Here is a 21317-nt window from a genome sequence, read left to right on the forward strand (position 1 = left end):
TTGCCCCCCCAATGTGTTTTTGTGTGTGTGTGTTTGTATCTGTTGTATCTGTGTGTTTAAGTGTGCTAGTGAATGAGTCTTTAAAGGCTGCATTGAAAAAAAAAAGTGTGCATATCACTGCTCTCAGGGCTGATATTTGTCCTGTGCTTTGATGGAGTGTTTCCAAATATTCTGATGCTGTAGATGTTAATAATTAATATTAATAACAACTCTAGGTAACAAATTTCCACTTTTGTCTTGTCTTTGGGTTTAAACTGTGTTTCTAGTTCTGTATGTGTATACAAACTAAAATTATGTTTTTGATCCCCAAACTTTGCTTTTGTGCTTTTTTGTGGTTCAGGCAATGATTTTACAAATTTGTCATTGTCCCATATAATGCCAGTTACTAGTGGTTCTCAAATGTTGCACATTTTTCACCTAAAAATGAAATTAGAAATTTAGCTTTTCAAGGGCAAAAAAATCATTGTAAAAGCCACAAAAGTAAAGTTTGACTGGAATAATGGGCATTTTTTATTGTTTTACAGTTACATAGTGAAATTCAGTGACAAAATAATGTTACTAAAGCCTTGAAATAAATATAGTCTAGTACACACCATGTCCCCCCCCATATAAAGTAGGACTGCTGTCATCAGCCTTCAGCGAGCTGTCTGATTTAAACATGGTATCAGACTAAGGTAACAGCTCATTTGCATATTTTATTTTATCTTCTGTAGCTTTATTGTATATTTTAGCTGTGTGAAACAAACAGCAGTGGATGGTTCCAGCAGGATAACATGTCATGTCAGAAAGCTCAGATTATCTCAATTTTGTGCATAACAATGAGGTCACTGTACTCAAGTGGCCTCAATGGTCATCAGATCGCAATCCAATAGGTGGCAGCACAGTGGCACAGTGGTTAGCCCCTGTTCTGTCTGCATGTTCTGTCCATGTTTGCATGGGTACTCCGGTTTCCTCTCACAGTCCAAAGATATGCAGTTAGTGGATTAGTTAACTGTTGATTCTAAATTGGCCTTAGGAATGAATGTGAGTGAATGGTTGTCTACATGTCTATGTTAGCCCTGCAACAGGCTAGTGACCTGTCGTGGGTGCACACTGCCTCTTGCCCTGTGACAGCTGGGATAGGCTCCAGCCTGATCCCTGCAATCCTGAATTGGATAAGTGGAAGAGAACGGATGGAACAGGAGATTTGCATAATGGATGAGAAAAACAAGTCTTTTAAAATTAATTGCTCATTGGTTTCCATGACTGCACGTAATGTCAATATACACCAAAATTTTTGTTTAGAGCCCCAACAGACAAGAACTGCCAGTGGCTGTGGGCAAAACTAAAAGTTAAAAGTTATGAACAGCACCCACCCCTCTATATGAGGGACCACAGCCCAGCAAAAGCTCTGAGCTGTGAGCACTTTTATAGAGCACTGGCACACATTGGGCCCAGGTAATTGGGCCAGTGTCACTGACTGGAAACGAGCCACATGAGCCTTTCAGTGCTTGCAGAGATGACCTGCTACACAAACAGACCAAAAGGAAGGCGGGGCAGAGTTGGTCGTCACATCTTGTTAAACAGTCCCAGCAAGAGGGAATGGTACTTCTCTCATCATCTGTTTGGGGTTTGTTTTGTTACACTAATACAATCTAAAGTGGTCACCTGGGGCTTTATAAAGCACTAAAATCATAAAACAAGTGAAAGCAGTGCATCATGCTGTAAATCATTGATGTAGATAATTTGGTTATTCAGTAGTTACATATGAAGTGTTTTTTAACCTTTGGCATTGTGTCTGGGCTCCTCCTCCCCCTCACCCCTTTTTATACCAGCGCTCTCTCTTCATCAGGACATCTTAGAGATAAACATGCTGGTCTGGATAGTGTGCGCAGCTTTGATTTTAGGTGGCCTTTTACTCCGCCATCCTTACTTCTTCCAGGATGTTCAATATGTGCTCTATAAAATAAAAGTAAGGCGCTTCATCTTAAAGTGCATGCGGACTAATTACTTAATCCTGGACCGGTTTTTAGACTTGGTGAAGACGCAGCCGCACAAGCTTTTCATTTACTTTAAGGACGAAACGTTCACGTACCGGGATGCAGATCTCCTGAGCAACAAAGCCGCCAGAGCGCTTTTGCAGTCTGGATGCATAAAAGAAGGTGACACGGTGGCGCTGTTCCTGGAGAACCAGCCGATGTTCCTGTGGCTCTGGCTGGCTTTGGTGAAGATTGGATGTTCCGGGACTTTGCTCAACAACAACATCAGGTCCAAGTCTCTGTTACACTGCCTCAACTGCAGCGGAGCCAAAACTCTGGTAGCAGCTGAAGGTAGGATCTGCATTTATGTCTGCTTTTTATAGTGGTGGACAGAGTACAGAACACATTTATTGAACACTCAGTAATCAAATAAATGCATAAATAAATAATTTGACATCAAACTACAGTGGCATGTAAAAATCCGAAGTATCCACAGTGTGTCAGAGATGGAGTTTGGAGAACTTTGAACATGGGAATAAAATTCCTCGCTAACCAGACTTGACTGGGAACATTACTCATGACCCACAACAAATAAGCAAATCTTTTAAAGACTTCTTTGAAGCTCTAGTCTTACAGATTAATCCATCTGATGCTTCCATTAAAGAATTTCTTAACTACATAAATCTGCCAAAACTACATGATGAACAGGTTGTGGCTCCTCTTTCTATGTTTGAATTCCACGAAGTCCTACAGCATCTTCCAAATAATAAAGCCCCAGGTCCAGATGGTTTTCCAGCAGTTTTATAAAGAATTTTGGCCTATGCTAACACTTACTTTTCCCAGAATGGTTACTGAAATTCAGAATGATCACACACTATCTCCAAATATAAAGTCTGCCAACATCAGCCTGCTTCTTAAACCAAGCAGACCCTACATTCCCATACAGCTTCCGCCCAATCTCTCTTATAAATGTAGACCTTAAAATAATTTGCAAAATCCTTGCCAGAAGATTAGAAAAAAATCACTCCATCTATTATGCATCCTGACCAAACAAGTTTCATTAAGGGTCAACACTCAGCCAATAATACATGCAGACCAATCAACGTAATAGATTACTGTTCCATTAACAATTTAGAAACCACAGTTGTCTCTTTAGATGCAGAGAAGGCATTTGACTGAGTAAATTGGAAATTTTTACTAGCAGTTTTACACAAATTTGGATTTTGCTCATACTTCGTAAACTGAATCAGAGCACTATACAGCCCTCCACAGGCACGTGTTAGGACAAACAATCTTATTTCCCAATGCTTCAGTCTGCAGAGGGGTTCCAGGCAGGGCTGCCCACTTTCCCCTTCACTTTTTGTCATCTTCATTGAGCAACTAACAGCAGCAATCTGTCAAAATGTAGATATTAAAGGAATTCAAACTGAAAACAAAGACTATAAGATAAGCTTATATGCTGATGATGTATTACTTGTCCTTGGGAACTTGCAAACTGCTCATCTAAAGACAATCACACTTATAGATAAGTTCTCATCTATATCAGATTGCTTTGTTTTCTCTACTCTACCTTTTTTTCCCTTCTTCTTCTTTTTACTCTTTTCTTCCTGCCTGTCAAGATCAATGTTCTGATTGCGAAAACTACCAGACATGACAGGCTTTAAAAAAAAAAAAAAAGATTTACTAACTTCACAGTGTGATAAAGATTCAATTACAATTGTCAATAAAACTAATGTAGTCCACCTCTTCAGGAAAATGTTATATTTTTTCTTTTTTCTGTACCACAAATCAATCTTGAATCTCAAATTTATCTGTATCCTCTTGGAAGGGGACAAATCCCTGTCTTAGTAATGAGTAACTAAATAGCTGAGGAGCATGTAAAGCATTAACAGCATTGACAAGGTAATAGTTCATATATTATATGTACATATAGGTTTCCACTGGTAGATTTGTTGCCTCACCCCCCCTCCCCCAGGACTTTTTGACTTTGAAATCAGGTACAAAGTCAAGTCAAAAGTAATTTATACTGATCTACACTGTTCAAAAACGTTTTAATCAGAGTATAGCATCAAGTCAATTAAACTTCTGAGATATTAATCTAGTTGGTTAAGTAGCAGAGGGGGTTGTTAATCAATTTCAGCTCCTTTGGTGTTACTGAAATTAACAACAGGTGCACTAGATGGGCAACGATGTGACAACCCCCAAAACAGGAATGGTTTTACAGGTGGAGGCCACTGACATTTTTTCCTTCCTCAGACTGTTTCTTCACTAGTTTTGCATAGTTTGGCATTTTCCACAGAATATCAGAATTGGCAGGTCCCCCACTGGTGCCCTGAGCTTTTCACAGATGACAGCAGGTTCACCCTGTCCACATGTGACAGATGTGAAAGGGTCTGGAGAAGCTGTGGAGAACTTTATGCTGTCCGTAACATTGTTCAGGATGACTGGTTTGGTGGTGGGTCAGTGAGGGAAACAGAGACCTCTACAGCTCACCTGACCTAAATCCATTAGAAGACTTCTGGGACATTATATTTCGGTCTATCCGATGCCCTAGGTTGGACCTCAGACTGTCCAGGAGCTCTGTGATGCCCTGGCCCAAATGTGGGAGGAGAGCCCCCAGAACACTATCAGACATCTCATTAGGAGTATGCCCTGATGTTTTCAGGCAGAGTAGGAGCTACAGTACTGAAGGACAGGGAATAAACTTAAACTCAGCTTTATTTGGTGTAACTCACAGGGAATACTGTACTAAATGCAAACAGGGCCCATGACAGCCTCTGTAGGTTGATTATTTTCATTTCCATCAAATGATGTGGCATCCTTTCATTCCTAACACTTTCAGTATAGATTAAACGGCATAATTTTTTTTAATGTGTTTTCAAAGTGTTCCTTTAATTTTCGAAGCAGTATATAAAATGCAGCCACAGTCATTGATATTTTGTATGTAATAATAATATCATGTAATTTTATTCCTGCTGTTTGTTTGGGGATAACTTGAAAAGGAACCTACAGTCATGTGAAAAAGTTTACAAGTACAAAGCTGCAGGAGAAGATATAGTTGAAGATTATTAAAATACAAGAACATCCATCCTTCGTCTGTTTTTCCTCTAGAGTTACTGGATGCAGTGAAGGAGGTCCTGCCCCATCTGCTCGAACAGCAGGTCACTGTTTTCATCTTAACTGACAGATGCAAAACTGCAGGTTTGGAGAGCTTCAAAGACAAAATGAATGAGGCTTCCTCTGAGCCTCTACCCAAGGCATTGAGGTCACATTTGACCCTGCAGAGTCCAGCAGTCTACATATACACCTCAGGAACAACAGGTAAACTACTTCAGGTGCTGAGATTCACGATTCATTGATAAAAGAAACTGTTGACTCACTACCTGGGCCTCTGGCTTTTCTTTAACAGGTCTTCCTAAAGCAGCTGTGGTCACTCATGGCAAACTGTGGAGCTTGTCTTTACTTCTGGCTATATCAGGAGTGGACTCCAAAGATGTGATTTATAATAGCCTCCCTCTATATCACAGCACCGGCCTCCTCGTCTTCACTGGGGCCATTGAGAGAGGTATGCACTCTTTGGTAATAACTGCGTGTTTTTATTGAAACATCTGTCAGATGTTAGTGAATATTGCATTTTATTGTGTGTAGACAATGTTTTCCAGTATTCTGTTGTCCAATTTTGGTAAGGCCGTGCAGTTTGTGACCTCAGTTTCCTGTTGTTAGCTGATAGGAGTGGCACCTGGTGTGGTCTTCCACTGCTTTAGCCCATCTGCTTCAAGGTTCAACATACTGAGTGTTCAGAGATGCTCTTCTGTGTGCCTTGCTTATAATGAATGGGGATTTTTATTTGTTTTTTGAGTTACTGCTGACTTTCTATCAGTTTAAAGAAGTCTGGCCTCTGATCTCTGGCATGAACAAGGCATTTTCACTCAGAGGACTGCATGGCAAGGGGATGTGCATCTGGTGTCACCTTGTCAAAGCCAACAAGGTGATATAGCTGCCAAATAAACATGTTCATTGTAGGAAAGGAATCCTAATCTAACAGCTCCTGCAGGAATATCTAAACATCCACAACTGAGCACTGGAATGGGAGAACATGCCAGTCCTGGCACCATTGCTCAAAGGCTCACCATTTGTATACAACCCTGTACTGGATGAAGCCTTAACACTTTGGAACATTGCCACCATGCTTGGGGGCAGACCCTTTGACCTCTCAGCAGGTAAGCATTCACCCACTACAGTTTTAGGAGAAGGTGGATTATCTCTCCTCTTGCCTGAGAGAGGAGGTCCCTGTATAGAAGTAGCTGCCAGGGCCTTGTTGACAACAGACTGATTATCACTGCATATCACGATTTTGCTGACCACCAAGGGGCCACTAAAATCAGAGAAAGGTGCTGCTCATGCAATCTCTCCAAAATTGGTGGTATAATTTACACTTGAGCATGTCACCCTCTGCCTGAATTGTCCATCCTGCCTATGATATGCTCGCCCATCAGAACTGGACAAAAATGCTTGACAGCTGGCATACAAAGTGCGGTTATTGTTATTGAAATGACAGTCATGGACGCCATCTTGCCCAAAAACTATAAGATTGTTGGGAAATGAAGTCTGTGTCCCAACTGAAAATGGGGTGAGGTAGCAATGAAATGCGGCCACACTGTACTCTGAAAAATGTGTGCAACCAGGAACCGAGCGTGTTTCCAGCTTAAGGACAGAAACCTGTTGGCTTGGAGTCAGCAAGCTTTTTTGAAAGTTCACTGGGAAAGTCAGTGCCTGAGTGTGTAACAGAAACAGTTGTGTTGCTGCCTGCTCTCTGAAGCCTGATACAAGAGCCCAATTGTCTAAATAGGCTAAGATGCAGACGCCCCTCTTTTGGACGGGAGCTAACACAGCCTCCACACATTTTGTGAAGGTGCGAGTTGTTTGTAGGCAGAAAACAAAGGGCACAATGAACAGGACAGGCACGGGCTACAGAGAAGCCAAGAGAAAACGATACAGCAACACAAAGGAGGCAGGAACACTGAAAGAAAACTCAAAGCACTTTAAAAGCACTAAATACTCTAAATTCATACTCTAAACATCCATCCATTGATTTTCTTCCGCTTACCCATGACCAGGTCATGGGGGCAGCAGAGAAGCCCAGACCTCCCTCTTCCCAGCCACTTCCTCCAGCTCAGCTGGAAATTCTATCCATTAAAATTATGAACAGAATTTGTGACAAAGGGCATCTCTGACAAATTGAGTCCAACTTATGGCTAGCAATACAGACCAAGCTCTCACTGCAGTCATACGGGACTGAATGGCCTGCAACAACAGGCCAAAAGCCCCATACTCCTGCAGGATACCCCTAGGGATGTGGTCAAATGCTTTTTCCACAAGTCCACAAAACACATGTAGGCTGGATGGGCAAAGTTCCATGCACACTCGAATATCCTCGAGAGGATAAAGAGCTGGTCCAGCGTTCCACAACCAGGATGAAAACTGCATTGTTCCACTTGAATCTGAAGAAAGGAACCTCCTTTCCTTTTAACCACCTCAATGACCTCGCCCCCAGTGATGGGCGAGTCGTCCCCCTCATTCCCAGACTCTGCTTCGACTACAGAAGGCGTGTCAGAGGATTTAAGGAGGTCCTCGAAGTATTCCTTCCTTCCTTCCTGACTATAGCCTCAGCTGATGTCAGCAGTGCCCCACCCACACTATAAACCGCGTGAGTAGAGCACTGCTTTCCTCTCCTGAGTCACCTGATGGTTTGCTAGAATCGCTTCGTCTTTTTCCATGGCCTCAATGAACTCTTCCCACACCTGAGTTTTTGCTTCAGCCACCATCAGAACCACGTTCCACTTGGTCTGCCGGTACTGGTCAGCTGCCTCTGGAGTCCCACAGGCCAACCAAGCTTCATAGGAGTCCTTCATCAACTTGTTGGCTCCCTTAACCTCTGGTGACCACCATCTGGTTCTGGGATTACCACCACGACAGGCACCAACCACCTTGCAGCTGAAGCTCTGAGCAGCAGCCTCAACAATGGAGGTGCGGAACATGGTCCATTCAGACTCAATGTCCTCAGCTTCCCTTGGAATGTTGTTGAAGTTCTGCCAGAGGTGAGCGTTGGAGATCTTGGGGACTGGGGCCTCTGCCACACCCTCACTATACAGTTTAAGTGCACCAGGTCTATCCAGCATCCTCCCCCACCAGCTGATCCAACTCACCACCAGGTGGTGATCAGTTGACAGCTCAGTGCCTCTCTTCACCCGAGTGTCCAGAACTTATGGCCGCAGATCTGATGATATGATTACAAAATTCATCATCAACCTGCGACCTAGTGTATCCTGGTGCCACGTGCACTTATGAACATGCTGTTTATTATGGACAAACTGTGGTTTGCACAGCAGTCCAATAACAAAACATCACTCAGATCAGGCAGATCATTGCTCCCAATCATGCCCCTCCAGGTCTCCATCATTGTCCACGTGAGTGAGTATATTGAGGGGATACAAGAATACCCACCCCAGCTCACCGCCTCTCACCAAGTGCAATTCCAGACTGGAACACAGTCAGGACTGCAAAACCAACAATGAACCGGGAATCCAAATCAAAAGCAAACTATTGCTGTGTTTCCACTAGTTCATACTCAGTTCTCTTTCATGAAGATGAAACAAAATCATCTGCTGCAAACACTGTTGGCTGATTTTTATGTTTCATGTGTTTTTTGCTTGGTTGTTTTTTTTTTAATTTGTTGACAAAGGAAAAATAGTGACTGCTGCCATTGCTACTCTTGAAAGTGTGCTGTTATCTGTTGCTGTGTGCAGGTATTCCTGTTGTTTTGAGGAGTAAATTTTCTACTTCTCAGTTCTGGGACGACTGTAGAAAATATAACGTCACTGTTATACAGTACATAGGAGAAATTATGCGTTATCTCTGCAACACCCCACAGGTTTGTACCAACATAACATCAATATTAATGCTACTGTCACACACAGAAACGTTACAAAAACAGCAAACAAATTCATGTTTCTTCTTTTCTCTTCAAACAGAAACTCAGTGATAAAAACCACAAAGTCAGACTTGCAATAGGCAACGGGATGAGAGCAGATGTTTGGAGGGACTTTGTAAGACGGTTTGGAGACATTCAAATCAGAGAATTTTACGGAGCGACTGAGGGGAACTTTTCTCTGTTGAATTATAGCGGCAAGGTGGGAGCTATTGGGCGAGACACCTTCCTGAACAAGGTAAAAGTCCATGTTTGAGTCCACATTAAGAAGGAAAACCTGTCACTCAGTAAGCAGTGTTCCAGTTTTTTTCTTTTAAATTTGCAGTGGCTTTTTCCATATGCTGTGATCAAATATGATATAGACAAAGGAGAGCCTTTGAGGGATTCATCTGGTTTCTGCATAGAGGCTGCCAAAGGTCTGTTGCCACATATAACTTATAATACTGATGCTTATAACACTGATGATGGTTATTGTTTTTTTTCTGTCCATTTTTTGTTGTTGTTTTATTTCTAAAGTTCTCACCCATGCATCTTTATAAATGCTCAAAACAGTTTCTGTGCTTTCCTAATTCTACAGATTGTTTGCTCAGCCACAGTGTACTTCACAACGCACAAAGTGGATGTTTAAAAGACTCAATAATATGACGTCTTTACAACAATGTCATGTATGCTGCCTTTAAATGTAACAGCCCCAAAGATTATTTCTTTCATAATTAATTTGATCAGGTGAACCTGGACTTCTGGTGACTGAAATAACAGCAAAATCTCCATTTGTTGGTTATGCGAGAGACTTGCAGCAAACTGAGAAAAAGAAGCTGCATAATGTCTTCAAGAAAGGTGATCTGTACTTCAACACCGGCGACCTGCTGCACATCGATGAGGATAATTTCATTTACTTCAGTGATCGTGTTGGAGACACGTTCAGGTGAGTTCATCTTTTGAATTGAAGCTTAAAAATCGGAGTTCACACGAAGCACTAAAAAAACAAAAACAAAAAACTTTTGACAGATGGAAAGGAGAGAACGTAGCTACAGCTGAGGTGGCTGACATCCTCACACTGGCTGACTGCATTAAAGAGGCCAATGTTTATGGAGTCAAAGTGCCAGGTAAATGTTGCTTTCTGCTGCACTTGTTGCCAAAAACAATAACAAGATGTTCAAGAAGACACTGTGTTCATTCATTTGTATTGAGTGAGGAATGCATATTGCATATTCTCCACAGCAGCACAGTGAAAACAACAATAAAATGATGTTGTGATGTATAAGGAACAAAATTACACAACAGCTCTTATCCACCACAAGTACACCAAAGTTAATTTTATAAACAAATCATTAATCAAAAAGTGTTGCAATCTGTTCCAGCATTCTTCCTTTGCAAAATATTTAACCAAACTCTTGATAAATGGGTAACTTTTAGCTATTAAAATCCTCAGCAAACTTTGAAACTTTACTTATTGGTGTGTTTATTCAAACTATGGAAAGTTTCCTTGTTTTCTTGACAGCTGATATAACACTGCAAATCTGACACCTACGCTACTTTAATATAGAAATTCTCAGATATTCTGAATTATCATATTTAATAAAGGACAACTTGTTCATTAATGTCATGGATCATGAAACCTACCCTACTTTGTCAGTAGTGTTTGCACTTAGTAAGTCAGTTGAAGTTAATGTGGTGGCCATGAACTGTAACTGACACATTTGACTTCATGAGTAAATAAAGTTTTTAACTTTAGAGCCTGAGACACTAGAGTGCAGCAGGCTCATCCTACTTTGTCTGTCAGAGGGTCACACTCTTTTATTTCAACACAGCTTATCTCAAGCAGTGATTACAGGGGGTAAAGGGCATCCGTCATGATAACTGAATACACCTCACATAATATACATTCATGTTAAAAGAATGTCGACCCACTTTTACTTCTAAGGTTTTGATAAGAACCTAATGAAAAATAATTTAATCCTTGCCAGGTTCTAAAATGACTTAAATATAAACTCAGATAAAAAAAACAGATGGCATATTACACTGTCATTATTTATTTAACAAAAACTAACTAAAAGTGTAGAAGCTGTGTGTGAAAAGTACATCCCACAATTTATTAACTTGTGGAACAACCTTCAGCAGCAACAGCTCAAAGTGATTGTTTTTGGTATGATGTGATCGATCTGTATCTGTATCAGTTATCCTTGGTGCAGTGACTGCAAGGTGCCCACGTCCAGCGGCTGCAAAACAAATGTAAAACATCATCCCTCCATCACCATGCTTGACAGTTAGTGTGAAATGTTTCTGCTGATATGCTGCGATGGCTTTCACCAAACATGGTGCTATGCATTATGACCAAACACCTCCACTTTGGTCTCATCGATCCAAACCTCTGGACCTCATTCACAAGAAGTGAGTTCACACACAAAATTTATGAAACATTTTCTACTGGCCTATTTTGTTCTCATCACTGTGCGCATGTTAGTAAATCAGACTCAATCTCCATACAATTTGCATACTACCTGTACTCTGCTTTGCCCCCATTTCTCTAAGGATACATGGATGGTTGTTGAAGCAGAGAGAGTGGTAACAATTTTATAAGAGAGAAGCCTGCAACTTTAAGACAAAAAATAAGGAGAAAGTCTGACTGTAGAAAAAAATATTGCATGAGGTTCAAGGAAGATGCAAAGTGTTTCCACGGGAGTGATGAAATTATCTCGCAGACTGAATATAATTATATCGCAGGCCGGATCTGCGGGCCTTGAGTTTGACTCTCTAACTGCTCTAGTCAATATTGTCCTCCGAGACTTCCTCAACTGCTTTATCTGCCTAGATGACATCCTGATCTTTGCAAAGGGCCTCACAGAACATCACAACCACATCCATCATGAACTGCAAATGCTTTTGGAGAACTGGTTGTTTGTTAAAGGGGAAATGTGTGAATTTGATATTCAGTCAGTTTCTTTTCTGGTGCATATCACTGAAAAAGACAGTATCTGGGTAGACCCCACCAAAGTTGAAGCAGTAGTCAACTGGCCAGTTCCCGCCACCAGAAAACAGTTGCAAGTTTTGGGGGGTTTGCTGGTTCATCAGAAACTATTACAAAGTTGTTTCATCTTTAACCTGTCTAACTTCTCCCAGTGGAACACCTTAGACTAGGCCATCTTTGATCATCTCGAGGAACTGTTCACCACAGCTCCAGGTGGAGTATTGTCTCAGAGAATCAATGACAAAATGCATCCTGGTGCCGCCTTTTCTCACTGCCTATCTGCAGCAGAGCACAACTACGACATAGGAGACCGGGAACTGTTAGCAGTAAAATTGGCCTTAGACGAATGGTGACATTGGCTGGAGGGGGCTGATAAGCCATTTATCATCTAGACTGATCACAAGAACCTGACATACATCAACAGCTAAGCGCCTTAATTCTCGCTAAGCCAGTGTTCATTGTTTTTTGCCAGGTTCAATTTCACCATTACCTACCTTCCAGGTTCTTGTAACATCAAACCAGATGCTCTTTCTTGCATATTTGCTGTTTCCTGTGTGGTCGTCTTACTCACCTGGGAAATTGAGTCAGTAGTTCGCACAGCTCAGCAGAACGAGCCTGTCCAGGTGGGTGGGCCACCTAATCATCTGTTTGTAGTATTTTCCATTCTCTCTTTCAAGTATTGCACTGGGCACATCCATCCATCCATCCATCCATCCATCCATCCATCCATCCATCCATCCATCCATCCATCCATCCATCCATCCATCCATCCATCCATCCATCCATCCATCCATCCATCCATCTATCCATCCATCTTCTTCTGCTTATCCGGGGCCAAGTTGCAGTGGCAGGAGCCTAAGCAGAGAAGCCCAGACCTCCCTCTCCCCAGCCACCTCCTCCTTCTCAAAGTGTTCCCAGGCATTCAAGAGATCTCTCCAGCATGTCCTGGGTCTGCCTCGGAGTCTCCTCCTGGTATGACATGGGCCTGCCCTCCTGTAGGCCCACCACCCGCAGGAGGTGTCCTAGGGGTCAGGTGCAATGTTTGTGGGGCGGCGGCCAAGGGCGGAGGCCATATATAGCTATTGAGACTGCACTGGGAACACAGTGCAAAATTCACTTGTCTTCCTGGGGTTCACAGAACAATAACCTTTCTCCAAAGACTGTTTTGGTAGCCAAATTTGGTCAAAGATGTCCGAGAATATATAGGGGCATGTACTGTTTGCACACAGAATAAATCTTCCAACCCTCCTCTGGTGGGACTGATCAGACCATTAATTGTTTCTGGAAGGCCTTGGTCCCACATCTTCTTGGATTCCTGGATTTCGTGACTGGATTACCGCCCTCCTTAGGTAACACCACAATAATGACTGTTGTTGAACACTTCTCCAAGGCAGTGCACTTGGATGTGCTACCCAAACTTCCCACAGCATTAGAAACAGCACAACTGCTAACAGAGCGTGTTTTCAGACTCTAAGGCATTCCACTAGACATCGTCTAGTTCACATCCTGTGTGTGGAAGGAATTCTGTTTTTCACTCCGCTCACAGGTCAGTTTGTCATCAAGTTTTCATCCACAGACTAATAGACTGAACGGCTGAAACAAGAGTTGGAAATTGCACTTCACTATGTAACCTCCTCCAACCAGACCACCTGGAGCTGGCATTGGTTCAGTACACCCACAACAGCTTAACATCAATAGCCATGGGTCTGACTCTCTTTTTGAAGCCAGCCTGGTTAACCTCCCCTGTTTCCTTCCTGGGAGGCTGATCTCTGTGTGCCCTCTGTGTACTCACATCTGTGCTGCTGCAGACACCTCTGCAGGGCGACACAGGTGGCACTCCTCAAAACTAATCTACCACCCAAGTACATCCAGGTCAGAAAGTCTGGTTATCGATTAAAAATATTTATTTACATACTGAATCTAAAAAATTGTCTCAGAATTTGAGATCCCGTCTGTCATTAATCCTGTCGCTGTTCGTCTGCGGTTAGCCTGTCATACAGTATGAGGATTCACAATGCTTTCCATGTTTTTCAGGTCAAGCCCATCAAACATGCCTCTGAAAATGGTCATGTACAAGGGCTGGACTGAAAATGGATGAAAAAGCAGCCAATGTCCAAAGAAAAACTTTGAAAAAGAAATGAGGGGTGGTTCAAGACATTTGCACAGTACTGCACAGGCTGGAAAACAAAAGAAAAACACCTGCTTTTAATTAGTAACACTGAACTTCAGGTAACTCCTGTTTTGTGATTATTTAACTTTTGTTATCAGGTCAGGAGGGAAGAGCTGGGATGGCTGCTGTTACTTTAGGAGAAGGACTGAAGTTTGACTCCTCAGCTGTTTTTAAACATGTTGAGAACTTCCTGCCGACCTACGCCAGGCCACGCTTTATCAGGATTCAAGCAAGTTTACTCCAGTTATCTTCCAGTTTTTCAAATGCATTTGTGCTTTAGCCTTTTTGTTGCCAACATGATTTGTTTCGTCCACTGTGATTTTTATTGCAGGTGTCACTGGATGTTACAGGCACATTCAAGCTAATAAAGACGAAACTGGTGGAGCAGGGCTTCAACACAAATGAAATAACAGACCGGCTCTACTTTCTGAATGAAAAAGAGAAGAATTACACTCCACTCACACCAGATGTATTTGATTCAGTTATAGCAGGAAGCATCAAAATCTAATTTTAAAGCACAAAAAAATCCACCTTTTCATATTAGGGGATCACTTTAATGAGTGTGTTGGCTGCACATTTTAATGACAAGGTGTAAAAACATTTTTTTCTGTCTTTTCCTCCATAATTTTATTTTAGCTGGGATTTTATGCACACCCCCAAAATGATTTTTCCTCCTCAGGCTAACATGTTTGAGCTTGATGCACCGAGCTGTGAGTGTAGTGATGGTTTCACTCAGCAAGTTTTTCTAGTTGATTAAACTGATTGCTGTGAGCTTTCTTGCTGCATTGCATTCTGGTCCGTGTAGGCTGTTGGCAGTGTGGGAGCGAGTATATATTTCTATCATTCATTTGTTGTTTTGCCCTCTTTATAGCTTCGGTACAATTTAAGCTGCTCTTCTCTATTAAATAAAGTCTATTTCTATTTTTATTTTTAATAAGTGAACAGTTTTATGCAGGATATCACTGTGGTAAAAATAACACTTTAAAAAACTTGTTAGAGAAAGCTGATGAAATTAATGAAATTTATAGCTTTTTGATTTAAAAATTACTCTTTTGTCCTCAGTGTGAACTGAATTTGTTTCCTGTTAAGCATCTATAAAAAAAAAAAATCACTCAAACTCACTTTAGTGTTGATTTCTGTGTGTTTGGTTTGAAGGGAGGAAAACGAGTTCCTGCAGAAATAACTGGGCACCAAGTTTGTTTTGGTTAAATAACTATAATGGTAAATAAACTCCAACCCTGTGGTATGCTGCAGATTTGCTGGTACAAAACATAAATCTATTTACAGGGTTAAAGGATGGACAGGTGTACTTTTCAAAATGTGGGTTTTTATTATAACCCAAAGGAGAGAGAAAAAAAAACATAATCATGAAAATAGGCTATTTTTATAAAATAGGTCAACTAAACAGAATGCTACTCAAAAATCAATGGAGGAAACTACAGCGACATTAAGTTTAAGGAAACTCCATTCTCCCCATTCAGTCACAGCAGATGGTTCAGTCCATTTGGTTGGCCTCTGCATTTAAATCGGCTCCACCCTCAGCCTCCTCTTTTGCTCAAATTATTGATGGGCAAAGGGAGGGTTTGTGAAATGTTTGAAGCAATTGTTCCGGAATTGTATCGAGGTTTCGAAATAATGTGACACGCATCTCCACAGTGACACCACCTGGCCACTTTTGCTGTCGTTGCATCTTGATAATGATTCTGTGAAACAATGATGGAGGTAAGCGTTGCACAGCGCTAAGAAAGGCTACTAATATATCAGACTGGTTAACAGAGTTTTGGAGAAATCTTCATACAAATAAGGAACAAAAAACCAAAAGAAAACACTGAGATTGTTAAAGCAGTGACTACACTGAGCAGCGTGTTTCAGCACCACTATTTTCTCCCTCTGCTAACAAACGTGAGGCTGTTTCAGTTACTTAGTAATTCAGTGCAATGGACAACAACCAATTCCTGGAAAAAGATATATGGAGCAAACACTGTTTATTGTGATAAGCACACAGGTTTTCAGCTGGATGTGTTTGGCTGATCTTTAAGCTTTTAGGTTTTAATTTCAATTAAATAAAAAATAAATGGTTAAATATATTTTTCTTCTTTAAAACAACCTTAAAAGGTAACATTTATTAAGTTATCATAGGTTAATTCTAACCAATCGCATCAGTCCAAATCTGAGCACGTCACAGTTCAGAGGTTAATCAGCGGAGGGTGAAGAAACTTTCCTTCACTTTATTTGCAGCTTATGCTGCTATGATGCTATTGAGATAAGGGCAGGATGACTTTATTGTGTCTGCTGAGGTTTTGGTGACATGGAAGCTGTACGCTTTGTTTGTGAGATATTTACAGCAGAAGTGTCCGTGAGAATAAAGAAAGGAAAGAAAAAAATTCAAAATCATTTATTTAAAAATAGGTCACCTGTAATTAATGGATGTGTTTTTTGTGTTTTCTTTTTCGTGCAGTACATCCACAGCAAAACTATTAACATGGGTGGGTATTGTAATAAATAGAAGCTGGAGTATCAAAAACTTTAATTCAGTAATTTCAAGGACCAGCCCAAATAACTCTGGTCCGTCAAAATAAATAAATGAATAAATAAAGTATAAAAGGGAATCCTGGCCCTTTGCCTGTCTACAAGCAGCAGGTACCTGTCGAAACTCCATGGTCGCTGAAAATACACGTCACCCAGCGTTTCAGTGGGCTGCTTTTTTTTTTTTACGTGAGTTTTGCTGCACTTGTACCGTGGCATATCCGTGCAGCAATTTGTACGTGTGGAGAGATTTGTAAGTCGAGGGTTCATTAACCCTCAACTCAGTCTTACTACAGGCTCAGCCTTGCTCGCAGACTCAGGTACCACCAGGGGGCGTATTACTCACTCTCACATTAGCCGGCTGGCAGTGGTGACCAAGGCAGGGTCAGATGGACAGATCACTGTGGGTCCACCGTGTGCTTACTGTAAGTACGTGTTTGTTCGTTCAGTAGCTATCATAAGAATTAGTATTGGAGCTGTGTGGGAAATAAAATATCATCTGTAACTGGGAACAGCTGTGATTACGCAGCTTGTGTCTGTGCAAGTTTTCAGTGATCCAGGTCATGGTAATATCAAGAGCTGGAAAAAAACAGGTGACTGGACCTCCAAGTTTTTAAAACACATTTCACCTCTCACTAATGAAGCTTCTTTAGTTCTAAAAGCAACAGGTGGAGACTGCCAGGTGTTTAAACCCTAGTGAGGGCTTAAGAAAAATGAAAGCAATTTCAACAACACATCCCAGTTTTTCCACATTTTTTAAGTCTCCTGTCTTGACTCTTGTACATTCCAATCAGTTTACAATTTACACAAAGTTGATCTATGAAGACACAAAACCTCCACATGTACTTTTTACCATAAAGATTTTTATTTTATGTCTTTATGATTCAAACAATTTATCTATATTTAGCAGACTCTTAAGAGCATCTGGAGAATCTGCTGCAGCTACCCTCAAGGTGTCATGGTGTGACAGCTGGCCAGGCTGGTTTATTGTTTCTTTCTCTGTCTGTGTGTCTATAACCCCACCTTTGTGCTACAGTGGGTGGGTCCTCCTTGGGTTCCTGCTCTCCTGCTCGGCACACCTGGAGGTGATGAGCACACCTGGAGGTGATGAGCACACCTGTGTCATCTCATTTGGCTGCATCTACTTAAACAGATGAGCGACCTTCAGTTGTTGTGATTCTTGTGCTATCCACATTAGTTAAGTCGTCTCATTATTCCTGTCTGAATTGCTTTTTGGCAAATATCCATTTTCTTACCAGTGTTCCTCTGTGCAGATTTCTCTGGTGCTTCTTGAGAGGAGTTCTCTGATTTTGAGAGAGCGTTGCATTTGTTTCTGGACTTACCTGTTCTGTGGATCCGGACCCTGCCATCTGGACCCTCACTTTGTTTCGTGACTTATCTGTGTTGTAAATAAAATTGTGAACTTTTCGTAAAGAGTCCTCCGTTTGAATCCATGTTAGCTGATCCATGACACAAGGAGCTGATCATGAAGGCAGTCTTCTCCTCGGGACCTCAATATCATTTTAAACTATCAAGTGTTTGACCATTATACCACTTACAGGTAGCCCAACTCAGTCACTGTCACTACCTGTAGCACAGGGTTTGATTTTGGATGTGAAGAGGTCAGCATAGTAGTTTCATGGGAACCTTCACTATATTGCACATTATTTCTAAGTCCTGATGAAGTTTTCCATAACAGACTGTACCTTTATGTTGTGTAAAACACAGCAGGCCATATGTAAGAACCAATTACATGTGCTCAAAGCATAAAATAGCTCTTTTGGTGTCATTTCTACCACCTACTGTGCAACACTAACTAAACATCATGCTACAGTATATTAATTTTTTTTTTTTTCTGCCTGTATGGTTTTTTTTTTGCATGTACAGGTTAGCACACAAACTGCACACAAACAATTTGTCTGCTGCTGTCCCATTTCTGACTTCTGGCTCAAGTGCACAGCTCAGTGTAGAGGTGGTGCTGTGTGGCAGGCAGGGTTGATCTGAGTATTTCAGACACTGCTCAATCCCAGCAGATGAGCAGTTTCTGAAATACTCAGATCAGCCCGCCTGGCACCAAAAAACATGCCACATTCAAAGTTATTTAAATACCAGTTCTGATGCTCAGTTTTACCTTTGGCAGGTCAGTTTGACCATGTCTACATGAACAAACGTATGTATTTGCTGCTTTGTGATTGCTGTAAACAAGCAGGTCTGTGAGAACTGGTCCCAGTAAAACAGGGGTGCCAAACTCAGTCACAGAACAGGCCAAAATTGAAAACAGTCTAAGTCACTGGCCAACAGTCTAAAACGGAAAATATTTTAATCAGCAATATGAATTTGAATGGCCAGAATACAGGAACTTTTTCCTCAACACATTAAATAAAATATAAATTTTAATTTTTCTTCAAGAATCACATCAGGAAAAAATAATATTTCAAGCTGATGACGGTGACGGTGCTGGTGATGCGTTCTGTCTTTAGGACTTTGCGTTTCCTGCTGTGTGACGCAGTGATGCACTGTCAGCTCACCTGTGGTCTCCCTCTGTATCTTCTCCTGCCCGACCAATCTGCTCCTTTACCCACACATCGCAGGCGGGGAAAAGAGACACAGCCTGTTTTGAAAATCTCTTTTTTTTTCAAAGTCAAGGCAATGCGGGAAAACGGGTTAGTGCACAGGTCTTGACCTGCGCAGCTGTTGCGGTGCATAGTGGGATTTGTAGTATAAGTGGTGTCAGCGCTATTTACTGGGGCCATTAATAATAGTCATATGAAATTATGTGGCCCGCGGGCCTTGAGTTTGACACATGTGCACTAAAGTAAGACACAGCCAGTTCACAAAGAAAATCTCCTGAAGCTCTCAGAAATTATGATTCTTTTCCCCACGCTGAACCACTACAACTGATCTTAGAGTCCCCCAACTGCCAAATGCAATTTTAACCTCTGACTGTACTCATTTTCTGGTTAAATGTGGAGAAAATGTAAAAACAAACAAACAAACAAAAAAAGCGTGTATTTCCATGTACTAATTTTATTATTATATTGATATAGCAGGTGATTTGGTTAGTTTTGTGATTTGTGTTTGTTTGTTTGTTTGTTTTTTTTGCTTAAAGCCCTAACTGCCAGTGGCTGTTGGCAAAACTAAAAGTTATGAACAACACCCACCCCTCTGTATGAGGGACCACAGCAAAGCAAAGCTCCGTCTTTTTGTCTTGTGAGTGTCTGCAGCCTCTCTTCGTGTTCACCGGCAGCTTTTTATTGATGAGCCGTCCTCCGTGCCTCACGCAGGTGTTGGTAGTCATCAGTTAAAGCCGGTTAAGCAGTCCCAATAACTTCAGCAAGAGGGGATGCTACTCCTCTCATCATCTGTTTGGGGTTTGTTTGGTCCCACTAATGCAATCTAAAGCGGCTTTAAAGTAATAATCCATAAAACGAGTGAAAGCAGTGCATTATGCTGTAAATCATTGATGTAGATTATTTGGTTATTCGGTAGCTACATATGAAGCGTTTTTTAAACCTTTGGCATTGGGTCTGCGCTCCTCCTCCTCCTCACCGCCCTTTTTACCAACCGTGGTCAAGTGAGCCGTCAACTCTGAGCCGCAGTTCAAGCCAGTAGCTGCTTAAATTTTCTTGCGCATCTACCCTAAGGTTTATGGTAGTGCGCCTCCGCTGCTGATTTCCGTTCATCAGACCAAAAACAACCTGTCCTATTTTTTTTTTATTTATATATGTATTCTCGTTCTGTAAAACACTGTGTTATATAACAGTATCATTTATTATATTAATGCATTTCAAGACAAAGTTATGTTGTGTGTGTCATTTTGGCAAAGTTAATAGAAATAAAGCTCCAGAAGTCCTATTTTTTTCCTCAGTCAAGATGTGTGAATTTTTCTGGTAATCACCTTGCATTAGAAATTCATGCAGATCTTCACCACGACCTGCAATAAGTTCCAGCTGATTACCTTTTTTTTTTTTTTTTTTTTTTTTATATATGTGGCTGGTATGCATGCACAAAATTAGAGTAAATAAACACATGCATATGTTATAGTTCTGCACAATTGTAATTATTAATCGACAGTTCAGAACATATTGAATAAACTCAATCCAGGATGCTCATATGATATTTAAAAAAAAAAAATCATTAAAGAATATCCCTGGCTGTGAAGTTCCGTCATAAAGTACTGCAGGAGTTCACAGAAATAAAGCGACAAATTAAGTAGATGTGAAAGAAAAATTCATTAAAAATCAGCACAGGAAGTTGACGTGAAATTCCCAGCTGATTATGAATCTAGCTGACGTACTTTGTATGTGTGCGGCGTCTCATAACAATTTACTCAAGGATTCCACTGAAATTGAAAGTGTAATATACTCAAATTCACCAAAGGTAGTACAGTATGAAACAAAGTTTGAAAAATTCATTAAAAATCACGAGCTGGGTTTGGGCTGGCGGGATGTTTCCAGGATCCAGTGGTGGTGGTGAGAGCAAGGCAGGCAGGTGGATGCTGGAGAGGCAGTGACTGCGTATTCAACGATTCAAGGATTGTCTTAAAATGCATAATTTAATAAATGTTATTGTTATATGTGATAGTGTTTTACAGAACGAGAACACACATATAAATCAAAAGTAACTACAGGTTTTTTTTGTTCCGCTGTACAGAAATAGGCAACGAAGGACGAACATTACCATAAAGCTTAGGGTAGAAGCGCAAGA

At 41.2% G+C, this 21317-nt stretch overlaps 1 protein-coding gene across 2 annotated transcripts; it reads left to right on the forward strand.

The window, feature by feature from the left end:
* Nucleotides 1–1789: 1789 nt before the first annotated feature.
* Nucleotides 1790–15029, forward strand: LOC115781361 (very long-chain acyl-CoA synthetase-like). 2 transcript variants are annotated; one of them, XM_030730992.1, is made up of 10 exons: nt 1790–2309; nt 5070–5279; nt 5368–5523; nt 8765–8889; nt 8990–9184; nt 9272–9362; nt 9673–9871; nt 9955–10052; nt 14183–14313; nt 14416–15029. In XM_030730992.1, the coding sequence occupies exons 1-10, from the start codon at nt 1850–1852 to the stop codon at nt 14590–14592; spliced, it is 1842 nt and encodes a 613-aa protein (XP_030586852.1). In that variant the 5' UTR covers nt 1790–1849; the 3' UTR covers nt 14593–15029. The 2 variants fall into 2 exon arrangements, 1 of the variants encoding a protein (XP_030586852.1); XR_004020078.1 differs by lacking the exon at nt 9955–10052 and having other exon boundaries at nt 1811–2309; nt 14416–14550.
* The last annotated feature ends 6288 nt before the right edge of the window (nt 15030–21317 follow it).

Source organism: Archocentrus centrarchus, chromosome 6 (genome assembly GCF_007364275.1).
Source record: "Archocentrus centrarchus isolate MPI-CPG fArcCen1 chromosome 6, fArcCen1, whole genome shotgun sequence".
NCBI classification, from domain to species: Eukaryota; Metazoa; Chordata; class Actinopteri; order Cichliformes; family Cichlidae; genus Archocentrus; species Archocentrus centrarchus.